The following is a 15,336-nucleotide window of genomic DNA, read 5'->3' as shown; positions in this document are numbered from 1 at the left end:
TCCAGCCACCATCCCATGTCTCCCACACTTCCACTCCCTCACCACCTTCTCCTAGATAATTAATTTCTTGGCCTTTCTGTCTTTTTCATCACCATGTGGCAATGAAGTGCCTGAAACATAACAGGTAATGAATGGAAGTTTATTGAATTTACTTCTCAACTCATTTCAATTCCCATGAAAGTCCTATTCTGAAGGTTATTAGTGACTTTCTACTTCCCAACCAAACACAGTGACTTACTTTCTGTCTTCGTCGTACCTAACTTTTGAGATATTTGACTCCTTGGTTTTGTCTTAATATCTTTTCTTTTTTTCAGTTTAATAATGTTTCTTTAGTTTTCCATATATTTATTACTTTTTTATTATTTACTTTTAGGTGTATCACAGAAACGTAAAAAGCTTAAAAGCCTGACAGCATTCAAGAATAAACCCAGTTTAGATATTTCCTAATCACTGCATCCACCTCCTTCTTAAAAAATCTAGCTTGCTTCACTTTTTATATTTCTCCTGATTTTCATGCAGTCACATATCCACCATTCTCTCTCTTTCTCTTTTTTTTTTTTTTTTTGAGGGAGTGGGTCAGGACAGGGTCTCACTCTGTTGCCCAGGCTGGAGTGCAGTGGTGCAAGTGGTGCAGTCTCAGCTTACTGCAACCTCCACCTCCTGGGCTTAAGCAATCTTCCCACCTCAGCCTCCTGAGTAGCTGGGACTAGAGGCACATGCCACCATGGTTGGCTAATTTTTGTTTTGTTTTGTTTTTTTTGCAGAGACAAGGTTTTGCCATATTGCCCAGGCTGGTCTCAAATTCCTGGGCTCAGGTAATCCTCCCACCTCAGCTCCCAAAGTGCTGGGATTATATGTGTGAACTGCCATGCCTGGTCTCCACCCATTCTTAACTGGCAATGTTTTCTAATTATATTTCTTGGCTGCCTTTTTTTTTTTTTTTTTAATGTTACCATATTGTTTCAACTACCAAAAATCTAGTTGAATCCTAGATCAAGTATCTTGTCCAGCACAAAGTAGAAATTTATTCAGTTGAAGCTGTATCCTTAGCCCTGGTCTCTGGTATGTTCTAGACCTGTGTTTCTAAAAGTTTGTTTATCATATCTACCTCAGTGTCTACTGGTGCCTTCAAATCCAATAATCCGACATTTCCCCAAACCTGCCCCACTTCCTGAATTCCCTATGTATAAATGAGTAGCACCATCATCTACTCAGTCACCAAGTTGAAAAGCTAGGAATTATCTTAACTTCTTTCTTTCTTTGTCTGCCATACCCAGTCTGTCACCAAGCTCTGCCAAGTACTTTGTGAAATGACCCTCAGATTCTCCTACTCCTGCTTATCTTCATCAGCACTGCCTATCACTCTTTATCATCTCTTGCCTGGATTTTTTCCAATGGTCTTCTAACTTGTATTCATATTCCATGATGCCTCTAGATTTATTTCTCTAAAACATAAATTTAGGGCCAGGTGTGGTGGGTCATGCCTATAATCCCAGCACTTCAGGAAGCTGAGTCAGGAGGATATCTTGAGGCCAAGAGTTTGAGTCCAGCTTGGACAACAAAATGAGGCTCTGTCTGTACAAAACATTTAAAAATAAAAAAAGACTTTAAAAACATACATTTGAACGTGTCTCTATAAAACCCATGACTCCTTACTTCCTACAGCATAAATTCATTCATAGTCTGACTGTGCAGCCTCACCCTTTACCACAACCCCCTGTAAGCCCCACACTATAGCAGCTATATACCATAGCATAGCATTTTCCAAATAAACCATGATTTCTTTTCTTTCTTTCTTTGTTTTTTATAGCAGTTCTTCTCTTTGACTTTCTGATAGGCATCTACTCTCTGTAAGTCCCAGCTGTCCAGCTCAAATATGTCTTCTGTACCCACATGGTACTTCTACCTATATTGTTATATTTTACGTCCTTTATAATACCAGTCCTAGGGCTAGGAGCCCAAGTGCTGATTTTTAATAAAGACATCAAAGACTATGAAATAGAAACAGCATATGCCAAAATTAAAGAGCTTGACAGGGCAAAAAATTGAAAGAAATTGAACAACTAGTTGAGATAACATTTTAAAAAGTATTTTTAAATGTTTATTATATTTAACTGTTTGAAGGAATCATGAAGAAGGAGAAATTAAAAATATAAAAGGAGGCCAGGTGCAGTGGCTCACGCCTGTAAATCCCAACACTTTGGGAGGCCAAGGCGGGTGGATCACCTGAGGTCAGGAGTTCAAGACCAACCTGGCCAACATGGTGAAACCTCATCTCTACTAAAAATACAAAAATTAGCCGGGCATGATAGCAGACACCTGTAATCCCAACTACTTGGGAGGCTGAGCCTGGACAGTTGCTTGAACCCAGGAGGCAGAGGTTACAGTGAGCCAAGATCGCGCCACTTCACTCCAGCCTGGGCGACAAGAGCAAAATTCCATCTCAAAAAATAAATAAAAAGAATAAAATAAATAATATAAAAGGAGCAAGGACTTAAGAAGGAGATACTTGGGAAAAAGCTACCTTTGGAAATAAATAGAAAGTTTGTTTTTTCCTATCTGGGATGAGTACTTGAAAATTTAAATCTATAAATAATGGAATGTTGAGCTGAAAATGAAGGTAAAGCAAGAGCGCGATAGCTTCAATGTATGACAGGAAGACAGAATATTTACTCAGGATGGTGTAATCACCGTGAGTGCCAGCTCACAAGAGTCCATTGTTAAATATTCAGGAATTTCATGAGCTGTTTGTTAAACCACTGTTAGCTTAAAATCTGCCATGTGGAAATATTTACATCACAGTAACTGGCAAATACTATAAATCAGGGCTTTTTGTCCCCCATGAAGTTTACTGGGTTTACTGACACATTACCAGTAAGCTTCAAGGCTTTCATAAAGGCTGAGCCAAAAATGCTTCCAGATATTAGTTAAGATGAGGTGGAAGTTGGAGAGCATGATTACATTTTGGACCTTGTCAACTTTGTTCTGTTTCTCTCCAGGAAATCTGTGCTTTAAAACAGAAAGGTTGGCTGGCTAGAGGGTGATCAAAGAAATGGAAATTAACGAAGTAGGCTTTATGATAATAAATTTAAGACATTGGAGCCAGAAATAAAATGTTGACAGTGCCACAAAGCAGGGGCAGAGGCAGTTTAGTCATAAACTAATAGAGAAATAATGTACTAAGTAAACATGGTGGAATTGTGATCCTAGAAAACCCTGGTTGGAATATAGAGTAATTTTTGTAAGAGTCATGAGGAATAAGAAAGATGTCAGGCAAGGGAGTTAGTTGTTCAGTAAAGAGTCCTAGGATATGACCATACTCATAAATGGAGGAGAGGGGAATAATACTGTAAAGTAAAGGAAGGTAGTGAACTGTAAATTCCAAAGATCTAAAGGCTAACTAGATTGTATCTTAAAGTTGCTTAAGAACGATGATAGGCAATATAGAGTGACAGAAGAACATCAGCCAAGTGCTAAAAACAGAGAGAGATGAAATTGGTCCCAGGAGCCAATAGATAAATTGGTGATTTGGAAAAGGCAGACTCACATTTAAATAAGGAGAAGTAGGCCCGGCACAGCGGCTCACGCCTATAATCCTGACACTTTGGGAGGTCAAGGCAGGTGGATCGCTTGGCTCACGAGTTTGAGACCAGCGTGGGCAACATAGAAAAACTGCATCTCTACAAAAAATTAAAAATTAGCCAGGCGCGGTGGAGCACGCCTTAGTCCCAACTACTTGTGGGGCCAAAGTAGGAGGATTTCTTGAGCTCAGGAGGTCGAGACTGCATTGAGCCATGTTTGTCCCATTGCACTCCAGCCTGGGTGACAAAAAAGACCTTGTCCCCTCCAAAAAAATGAGAAGCAGAGGATGAATGGTAGGTAGATAATGAACTGAAGGAGACCCAAGAGAGCAAAGTTGTATTCATTCACTAAATGAAGTAAACGTTTACTGCCTTAAAAAAATCTCAGTACTCAGCAGAATTAATTCTCATCCCTAGTGATGCTGGGCATTCTATCAGTGGCCATCTGCAGTGCTGAATTACTCATAGGCAGACCAAGCAGGGCCTCGGGGACATGTGTTCTGTGCTTAAGGCAAAGCAGGAACACCAAATACGGAGGAGAAAAGCTTTTCAAGTAACTTAATATTAAATATTTCCAAAAAATCAAGTAATTATTTATCAAGAGGAAATCATAACTTGGTTGTACTTCCTTATACTTACTTTATGGTTTCATATTATTTGTATGTTTAATTATATGGCAGGTACTGGGATAGAGGGTTTAGAATGGTACAAGCACTAATCTTTTCACTACTCTAAGGGTCCTGTTCTGGCCCTGGCTGTCTGACTTCAAGTAGAGAGTAATCTATTGGTGTTCTTCAGAATAAGACAAAAATATCTGTTATAGATGTACAGCATCTTCATGCAAGTGAGTTAGTGAGCTTGTGTGAAAAAAGAAAATATTTGGATTTAACTTTCACTATTAATATACACATTCAAGGGCTTACTTTTAAACATAGGTTTTCTGGTTTTTCATTTCTTAAATTATCACAGCAATGTGGTATTAATACCTTATCATCTCTAGAAAAGAGCTTGGTGAAAAGCTTGATTTGAAGAGAAAGAGGGAGTTCGTTACCCACATCTGATCCCCACAAATTAATAGTCTTTGGAGACTCGTATTAACAAACTTTTTTTGCATTTATTATATTGTTTTCTAGTATCTAATTAGAAAAGGATGGAGAAGTGGTAAGGGCTGTTTATCAAGTATTGACCCATACTGCATGAATGTAGTAGCCTGAACTTGTCTTAAAAAAAAAAAAAAAAGTACATAGCTTAGAAATTGTATGTGTAAAGACTACTGATTTGAAAAATTCTGGTTTCCCATTTTTTATGTACACAAATATATATATATATATATTTCTACTTACAGAATAAGTAATTAGTATCATGCAATGTGTACAACTTACCTGAAACCAATGTAACTTAAAGCAATTATTCTGTCTAAAATCCTCTTGACTAAAATCTATCTTCTTTTGTGTAAATCCAAGTTATTATTATTCAGTTTTCCAGTACTTAAACAGATATAAATTTTTTTATCCTTTACTATGCTTTGTGATACATTTTAAAACTTGTCCAAAAATCATGAAATAAATTCATTTTAGGTCAATGTCCATATTGCTACATGAATCAAAATTTTTTTGTCCTATTCGTGTTCCAGATACCATACTCCTCAGCATCTCCTGGGAATTACGTAGTAAGTACATTTGGGTTTGTTTGCTCATAAGAATTGATGTTACATTTTATTTGGGCAATGAAATAGTTGTCCAGATGTTAAGAAGAGCCCCTGTGTATTGGCCAAGAAGTGAACATCTTGAGTTGTTTCATCTGCCAACCTCAGTACATATGTTGATGTTCATTAGTGAAACAGTTATCAATCTGGCCAGAATTGCCCTGAGTACTGTGTTTTACTTCAGCATATGTTTCTGAAAACCAGTACAATACACTCTGTCCAATCATGAAGAGAGTAATCCCCAGTTACACAATAATATGCTTGAAATTGCAGTTCTCCTGGAGAATAATCTACACCCCCATGCAACCCTATGCACCACACATAGTGTCTAAGACATTAAACTTTCCCCCAATCACAAATGAATTAGACGGCAGAATAGTGACTAATAATTTAGAGGAATCATTTCATTTTTTGGTCATTCTTTGAAATTGAGAACACTTATTTTTATCATTATTACTATTTAGTACACATTAAAATTTTCCAAAAATTCATATCAATGTGAAGCCAAATTAACAAGTTTTATATGGCCTCCTGAGCTTACAAGTGACCTTTTAATCATCATCACATTATGATCCTAGCCACATCTCAAGGTCAACATAGAGGAAAATATGTTACACCATTTAGAGGGAAACGCCTAACAGGGAAACAAGGATAAAATGATAACAAGGGAAATCTTTCCTACAGAAATGTTCAGAAGTGGTGGCTAGCTGGAGGGGAAAAAAGGAATGCATAAGAAGAAAATCAGTGAGCATTTCACTCTCCATGGAATAGTGTTTTATTAATATAGTGAAAAGCACACACTGCTTTGGACCTGTGAACTTAGTGTTCAGTGTTCATGTGAGCTATAAAATTAAGCAAGTCTTTCTTTGCATTTTCTATGAAATAAAAATGAAAGTAAGAAAATTTGGATAAAACCTATTTTTTCTTAAAGTCACTAATGAATAAGGCTGATACATCATTTTATGAAATTATAGACATTTATTCAAAATAAATTTTAAGTTGTGCAAATACAGATATTATTTGAAATAATTGGCAGATCTATAGCCATACCACCCTGAATGTGCCCAATCTCATCTGAAATAATTGGCAGGCTGTATCTGTTGCTTCAGAATGAGTTAAAATTTTGCCATTTAAAAGTTAATTTGATTGCTCTATATAGAGCATCTGAAAAAGCCTAAAACCCATTGCCTGACTTATCTATTTTGGTTATGTGTAATTATTGAATTAACTTTAGAATTACCTAATCTCCATTTCAGTTTGATTGTGTAGCTACAGCCTCAGTAACCCACAGCATTAGTCAACTTTGCCTTTCATTTCTAATTGATGTGATAGTGGAAGGTACAGTGCTCCAGAAACATTGCAATTGATGCTGACAGAAGAAAGAAATGACATCAGTGCATTTTTTAAAAAATATGAATCAATAAGCAGATATCTTCATTTTTAAAGATATTTTCTAAGTCAATATCATTTTAGTTTTCTATAAAAACTAAAAATACATATGAACTATTTCTGTTCTATGGATTTTTAAAGGCCCTGTTGAATGGTTTCTTCTTAACTTCATTGTAACTGATATAATTAAGTCATGAATAATGAATTAATGTTACAGGCTCATTGTTTTTGGAAATTTGTCAAAACAATCTCAACATATTTAAGCTAAATTATGTTTTGTAGAATATTTAAATGATTGTGCATTCAAAGAAAATAAATTATAGAGAAAATGTATTTCTGTTCTTATTTTCAAATTGGATTATTATAGATATAAGTCTAACTTCTGTTTTTTCTTATGCAATGCCTTATTTTTACTGAAATTTTGTGTAATTATTTAGGGTCCTCCAGGAGGTGGAGGGCCACCAGGAACACCCATCATGCCTAGTCCAGCAGGTATTGTAATCAAACTAGCCACATGGGTATTTGATTATTAGAGTAAAATCACAGACTATAGAAATTGTGCATGAAATAAAGGTAGTAGTAGTCATGTTCTCATGATGGTTAAAGGAGTAGAGGCAGCAGGGTAGGAAGAAGTATAGTGTTCTTAAATAACTATTATCCAGTTAAGCATTTAGAAAATTCCTATGGTGTGGGTGTCAGATTTAATCAGGATGAAAACTGCTGATCTGTACGAATTACCCAAAAATGTGTCAAACTTAAAGATTTATTGAGACTGAGAAAACTATCCAAGTATTCTACAATTTAGAAAATTTCTGAATAAATAAAACATTAAATACATGGATTCATTAGGTTTCAAATGCCAAATCAGAGTCATGAGATCTATTATCTTACTAAGACGAATGAAGGATGAAGACGTATTTACAGTATTATTTACCCTACATGTCTATAAGTATTTATTAGTCAGCTAATAAATTCATTGTGTAATAATAAAAGTTTTTTATCTTCTAAACTGAAACATCAATATTTTCATAATCATTTTATATAATTAAATAGTTTTATCCTTTATTTTTGAGACTTTAACACAGATTATTAAATGTGTCTTGAGGTTGTTAACAGTAGAAGACTAAATTGGCACACCTCTCTTAGAAAGTGCTATGATAAAATGTGTCAAGAGCCATGAAAAGGTTCATACCATGTGACTCTATAATTCTAATACTAGAAATTAGACAGAGATACAACCCAAGATTTATGTAGAAGAATGTTTATTTGTTATACTCAAGAATAAAACAGTAGACACAAACTTCATGCCTAATTCAATTTTAGTGGAACTATTAAATTAATGTTTAAAGTGTAAGATGGAGTATAATAGAGCCATTATTATTATTATCAAAGAATTTGTAATGACATGAAAAAATAAAATCTCATGATTCAGCAATATAATCACAGTTTCATTTGAAACTATAACACAAATCTAGAAAGTAGAAAACAAAGAAATAGGCTAAAACTCTATCAGTTATTATTTGGGATGATTAAGTAGATGGGGAATATTAATAATTATAAAATATTTTCGATTATGATGTTTTACTGTTAAACTCATGTTTTTAACTGGCTTGTTGAAATTAAGATGGAAGCTTGAAATTCAGTATCATTGATCATACCAATAAAAATTTTTAATTTTGAGCCCTTTTAATTTAGAAAAATCATAAACTTGATAATTAATACAAAATTTTACTTTGCTTCACTAACTCCTTGGATGTTTAATGGTCTGTGTCCTGAAGGCATCTTCATTGAAAATGATACAATTCATTGAAGATAGAATTATATCACCTGATCATTTTGCCCATATTTACATTCTTACATGGTGAAGTTAATGTTTAATTTATGAAGGTAGCATGTGAATAATAAATGCTTCACTATAAGACTAAAAAAATGTTTTTGGAGCAACACTGAACATTGCAGGCAATAAGTAATCTTACTACATCTTCCTTTCAAACCAGAAATTGCCACAAGTACATCTTCCTAGTCTTTTTGCGTACTCTTTTATGTGTTCATCCTGTGTCACAGTCACTCCTATAATACTCAGCCAGCACCCCACCCACAAGAGGTCCCAGGAGGTCCACTTTGTTGTAAAGTTTTTCTGTACATAAAAAGAAGTCAGACATTTTCCAGTAAATATATATATATATACACACACACACACATATATACACACACACACACACACACATATATACACACACATACATACACACATATTTTTTTCTTTGTTGAGACAGAGTCTCTGTCACCCAGGCTGGAGTGCAGTGGCACAATCTCAGCTCACTGTAACCTCAGCCTCCCGGATTCAAGCGATTCTCCTGCTGCAGCCTCCTGAGTAGCTGGGATTACAGGCATGTACCACCATACCTGGCTAATTTTTGTGTTTTTAGTAGAGACAGGGTTTCACCATGTTGGCCAGGCTGGTCTGGAACTCCCAACCTCAAGTGATTCACCTGCCTTGGCTTCCCAAAGTGCTGGGATTACAGATGTGAGCCACCTCGCCCGGCCATAAATGCCAATCTTATCCCTCTCAAATTTTTTCTGTAGCAGATGAAATTATATTCTTGATTAGTCTTTAAAATGATAAATTTCTTTTCTTTCTGCATATTTAAAATACATAACCCATCTTCCTTTCACCAAGAGTAAGGCCAATACAGTTGAAAACCCATTTGAAGATTTCCTATGTTTAAAAAGCAATCCAAGATTTTTTTAAGTTAATCGTGTGTGTGATCCAACAGTTAAATTTAAGTTAGCAGTACTTACTGTCTTTAGTACACAAGATGAGTAAGGCACGGTCCCTTTCCTTCTCTCTATGAGCTTATTATATCCTAGTTGGAAGCAGGAGGAAAGAATAAAGCAGTAAAATATTCCTATAATGGAAGGCAGAACTCAGTGGGAGGGGAGCACTCATGCACTTGCAACTACCAGGAAAAAACCTCACAGAGCACATAACATTTGAGATAGCCCTTCAGCAGTGAGTAGAATTGCAGTGTGTAGAGACTGGGCTGTTTGGAGGAAGAAAGAACAAAATCATGGAGGTGGAAAGGTTGGTCACTTGCAGGAAAAAACCAGTAGCCTGGGTTGACAGGAATACAGCACACACAAGGATGTAAAATTAAGGCCACAAAAGTAGGTTGGGAACTTCCTTAGAATAAACAAATAGGGTCAACCTGAGGTGGGCACTCCAACTTTTTCAACATTATGTTGTATTCAAATAGAAGTAAAATACAGTATTTAGATTTATGGGTCATTGTTGACAGCCAACCAATAAATGACATGAGACCTACTCTGTAAGTAGTGCACACTAAAATAATAAACTTATTAATGTCTAATGAGTAACCACACAGTAAAAGGAAAAGTAATTGCCACTCTATGGTTACTGCCATGAGAAAGTAAATGATACTTACCTTCTGTCTCGAATCAGCACAAAAATTTTAAACACATCTTTTTCTCAAAATGGGCCTACTGGCCAGCCGCAGTGGCCCATGCCTGTAATCCCAGCACTTTGGGAGGCTGAGATGGACAGATCACAGGGTCAGGAGATCAAGACCCTCCTAGCTAACACAGTGAAACCCCGTCTCTACTAAAAGTACAAAAAATCAGCCGGATGTGGTGGCACGCACCTGTAGTCCCAGCTACATGGGAGGCTGAGGCAAGACAATCGCTTGAACCTGGAAGGCAGAGGTTGCAGTGAGCCAAGATCATGCCACTGCACTCCAGCCTGGGCAATAGAGCAAAACTCCGTCTAAAAAACAAAATAAAATAGGCCTACTACATTATATTTAAGAAAACTATATAATATGGAAACATAAAACACCATAATTTATCATTTATATTTTCTCAGTGTAAAATATTTAGCCTTTCACTCTAGGTTTTATATTATAAAAACATGTATGCTCAGAGACTTAATTAGAATTAGCTAACAGGCATGAAACATAAATTTTTTAAATACTGCACAATGTTACATATATTTATATGGATATGTAGTACAGATATTTTTACTACAATAAATCAAAAATAAAGTGAGTGAAAACATTTCATCGGAAATTGTGCTGGAAGAAGCTGGCTTTTAGTTCAAGCAAGAGAATTACATTATTCTAATTGTATACTCTTACTCTAATCTTTTTGTTTTGGAATTAAGCCAGGATAGTCCACCAGTTTTCACTAATTATTAAGTAAAAAAGCTGTTTTTTAAATTTGTATATAGGAAACTTAAGGAAATAAAAGTGAAAAGCGACTGAATCTGAATTTTAAGAGATATTATATATTATATATACACACATACACACACATGTAATTGCTTGAAGTATCTTTTTTTAAAAGAAAAACTTTACTATAATTTTTTAAATTTCTAATATTCCTTTTACATTAATTATTGAAGTGATTATTCCTCATACCTAATTTATGGCCTCAGAATGATAATTTTGGGGTCAGAAAATGACTGGGTATTTGTTTTTAGTAATGACAGTTTCAAGTGTTGCAGCTTATATAGAGAGGTGTATGTATGCAAACCATCTTTGATCGTTACTTTGTGATGAATTGGGTATAGATTCTAAAGAAATATTTTAATTAAGTAATATTTTGTTTCAGATTCAACCAACTCTGGCGATAACATGTATACTTTAATGAATGCAGTACCTCCTGGACCTAACAGACCTAATGTAAATATGAATTTTTTAAATTTTTGGAATATATTTGAAGACTTTCAACTCTGAGTGCATTCCATGTCCTGTATGTTGTTTAAACTTTATATTTTATTATCCAAGAGCTTATTAGATATTCAAAAAGTCAAATTCTTTTCTCTGAGCTGGGTTAAAAAAATAGTACACATATATAACAGAGACTTTATATCAATATAATTTCAAAGTAATTTTACGTTAGTTTCATCTTATTTTATTGTAAATAATTAATGATATATACTACTTGAAAATGACAGGTTATATATAATCATTTATATTAACCTCATTTTTAGCATCACTAAGCTTTTTCATTGTGATCTTTTTTTGTCCTGATAAACTTGAAAATAAAGGAGGAGGTTGGTTATGCTTGTTTTTTTTAGAATATGAAATCTAGAGTTTAAATATGGAGCTAAAGCAGTTATTACAGGAAGAACTTGGGTGTCCTTAATAAAGCATATGGTTGTGATTTTTCCACAGAAGCTCACAGGAAAACATTTTATTTATCTATAAGGCCTACATGTTTACAAAAATATTTATAACAGATTATAGTTAATACACATATACATGTGTATATAGGGTAGCAGAAATCAAAGAAAAATCAGAAGATATATATGTTACATGCTAAACTGACCAAATATATATACCTATAGTTTTAGCATCTTTTAAAACACTGTAGGAGCCAGATAAAAGTTCGCAGTCTACTAGGCCTACCAGCAGCAGTTTCTCAACCCATATCTAAACTATGCTTTTGATAAAAGCTAAATAATAGCAATAAGTTTAAATCAATTTATTTGACTTATATATGTCTTACATCAGTGAGGCATACATATTCCAATTTGTTTACTGAACACCAGCCTGTGTGCTTTTAGATACTCAATTTTACCAAGCAAAATTGGCATTCTCTTGGGGAATGTTATAAGCGTGTGGTTTGTATTGCCCACAGTGATAGAAGGCCATATTATTCCCACACGGAGGTGGTGAAGTAGAGGGTTGCCTGCCAAAGGCAGTTATTTCTCCCTAAAAGCCTTCATGATTACTCACCACCACCATTCCATCCACACACCATAGTCAATATTCTGCACCATACAACATGGTAGAAATGCTTTTGGCATGGGAAATTTGAAGAGAAAGTGTTTTCAGTGGGCTGTCTTACCTGTAAGTATAAGGTAATCATAGGTAACTTGTCTTTGAACTGGGCTCCAGGTTTCCTCAGTGTTCTAGAGAGATGAGAGGAAGACTGAGTGGGTGGGCCATGGGTTCTCTATCACCAACCCCATCATAACACACCTGTTTTGTACTAGGCTTCTAATGTAAGATTTCACCTGAAAAGAAAGGAAAGAGGAAAAGAATTCCACTACTTTAAAAAATGTTAAGCAGAATTGCCGTGGAACGTCTGAGTGTCATTGAAGTAACATGGTTGAGACTGCCAAGAAGAATTAGCTATATTCAGCCATCCCCAAGGAGTGAAATGTATTTAACCTATAAGATGAAATTATTTATTATGTCCATTTAAACAAAGACAGATCACCTGCTAAGAAAAATGTTAATGTTGTCATAATGACATTGAATTTTTCTTATTAATAAGCCAATATCCTTAACAGCTTCTTAAGAACCACTTTTGGTTTTCAATAGAAAATTTGTCAATATCATAGAGGAAAATGCTTATCTTCTAATTTGCACTGGAATTTATACAGTTTCTGAGTATAGCTGAAGAAGAAAAATTTGGAGACGATTGAGGATTAAGCTAAACATCTATATGTGGAACACAGAGAAAATGATATGAGAGAGGTGAACAGTCCAGTTAGAGAATCCACAAGCCTGAAAAACATCAAGTAAAAGATCTCCATAGCTTGAAAGTAAAAATAAGTTGTGGCAGTGTCTTGTAATGTTAAATATATTGTAAAATTGAGATAAGCCATTGTTTTCAGTGTGATTACAGTGATTTTCTTCATTTTTAAAATAGTTTCCAATGGGCCCTGGGTCAGATGGTCCCATGGGTGGATTAGGAGGAATGGAGTCACATCACATGAATGGCTCTTTAGGTAAGGCTTTTCAATTTGATGTTTAGAATAAATTCAGAAGAAAACCTTAATTCTACATAGTGGATATTACAGTTTCCAAAGTTCTTCCATAGCCAGCTACTCATTTTTAAACACTTCAGCTTTTACCTCAAACAGATAGTTTAATCAACATTTTATTGGTTATAACTATAGATCACTTGAAGATCAGAAGTGTGAGAATTGTTCTAGTTCATATTCACAGTTATTTACTTTAACCTATAGAAATCTCATGTCTCACCATAAAAGGAGACATTGCTGCTGTGGGCACGTGTCATGCCTGCCCAACCCAGAAGGCTGCAGTATTCTTGCAGCTGTTTTGTTGTTGTTGTTGTTGTTGTTTTGTCTCTAGAGTTCTATGGACACAGTCTCAGAAGAACTTCAGTTCTCTCCAAGAATTTCTTAATTTTGTTTTTGAATTTTTATGTTTGCCTCCTTTTTAACATAAAATTGTTATTCATATTCTGGATAATTTGAATGATTCTCTTTTAAGAGAACACTGCCTACATTGTCTTCATGATAAAGACCATTTCAAGTATGTGACTGATGGTTGAAAACATACTTTATAGGCCAGGCGCCATGGCTCACATCTGTAATCCCAGCACTTTGGGAGGCCGAGACAGGCGGATCACGAGGTCAGGAGATGGAGACCATCCTGGCTAACACGGTGAAACCCCGTCTCTACTAAAAATACAAAAAATTAGCCAGGCACAGTAGTGAGTGCCTGTAGTCCCAGCTACTCAGGAGGCTGAGGCAGGAGAATGGTGTGAACCCGGGAGGCAGAGCTTGCAGTGAGCCGAGGTTGCACCACTGCAGTCCGGCCTGGGTGACAGAGCAAGACTCTGTCTCAAAAAAAAAAAAAAAAAAAAAAAAAATTAGCTGGGCAGGATGCCGGGTGCGTGTAATCCCAGTTACTCAAGAGGGTAAGGTGGAGAATCGCTTGAACCCAGGAGGCGGAGGTTGCAGTGAGCCAAGATTGCTCCATTGCACTCCAGCCTGGGTGACAAGAGCAAAACTCCGTCTCAAAAAGAAAAAGAAAACATACTTTATAAATGATGCCTTCTTACCATATGAATCTAAATAGCTACAAGGTGAATGAAAACTCTAACACTAGTGAGAGTTTAACTACAGACAAGTGTTGCAAAATTGACTAGGTCATACCACACACTATAGTTATATTTGTTTTGCATTCACATAAGTTAAATGCAAAACAAACAAACAAAAAAAAACCACTTTTTATGTTCGTATATGTTTAAGTAACATGACCATAAACTAATTTAAAAGTTGACAATGGGGGTGAGAGTTATGATTTTTTTTTCTTTTGGAAAAGGTTCATCTTTTACTTAAGTTGGAAAAAATATGTTCATGAGTAATTTAGGTTATATACAGATTTCGCTTCCCCACCTAAGGTCAGGAAATGCCTCCCTCTGATACTTGGAAAATCAATAATCAAGAAATTATTTGCAGTACACTAAGAGACTTTTGAGCTTTTAAGAATTCGTACTTATTTTGACTAGATTGCAAAGTCTTGATTTGCACTGTCCAATTGCATTAGCCACTAGCCATGTGTGACTATTTGATTTTAAATTAAGAAAATTTTAAAATTCAGTTCTTCATTTGCACTGCCACATATCAGGTACACAGCAGCCACTTGTAGCTAATAACTACCTTAATGAACATCACAGAGAAACATTTCCGTTATTGCACAAAATTCTGTTGGACAGCACCATTCTTGGATTTTATTTTCCAATTTATTGCAAAACAATTCACTTTGCAATATTGTTATTTGTAGAACTATTCACAAAAAGATATTTGGTATAGTTAAAAGGCTCTCATTATCTTAGTCACCAGAATATAATTTTCAGAAGATTTTTACCTATACTTGG

The 15,336-nt window shown here is 35.3% G+C and overlaps 1 protein-coding gene across 5 annotated transcripts in view; it reads left to right on the top strand.

Annotated features, from left to right (window-relative positions):
- Nucleotides 1-15,336, top strand: part of SSBP2 (single stranded DNA binding protein 2) — a 336,625-nt gene that overhangs the window by 303,413 nt on the left and 17,876 nt on the right. For all 5 annotated transcript variants that reach the window (XM_023214970.1, XM_023214972.2, XM_023214974.2 and 2 more), the window contains 4 exons: nucleotides 5,215-5,250; nucleotides 7,113-7,167; nucleotides 11,305-11,375; nucleotides 13,357-13,435. In XM_023214970.1, coding sequence (XP_023070738.1) covers nucleotides 5,215-5,250; nucleotides 7,113-7,167; nucleotides 11,305-11,375; nucleotides 13,357-13,435 — 241 coding nt within the window. The remainder of the gene's footprint in view (nucleotides 1-5,214; nucleotides 5,251-7,112; nucleotides 7,168-11,304; nucleotides 11,376-13,356; nucleotides 13,436-15,336) is intronic.

This window comes from Piliocolobus tephrosceles, chromosome 4 (assembly GCF_002776525.5).
Source record: "Piliocolobus tephrosceles isolate RC106 chromosome 4, ASM277652v3, whole genome shotgun sequence".
Lineage (NCBI taxonomy): Eukaryota > Metazoa > Chordata > Mammalia > Primates > Cercopithecidae > Piliocolobus > Piliocolobus tephrosceles.
This window is presented reverse-complemented; position numbering and strand designations above follow the sequence as displayed.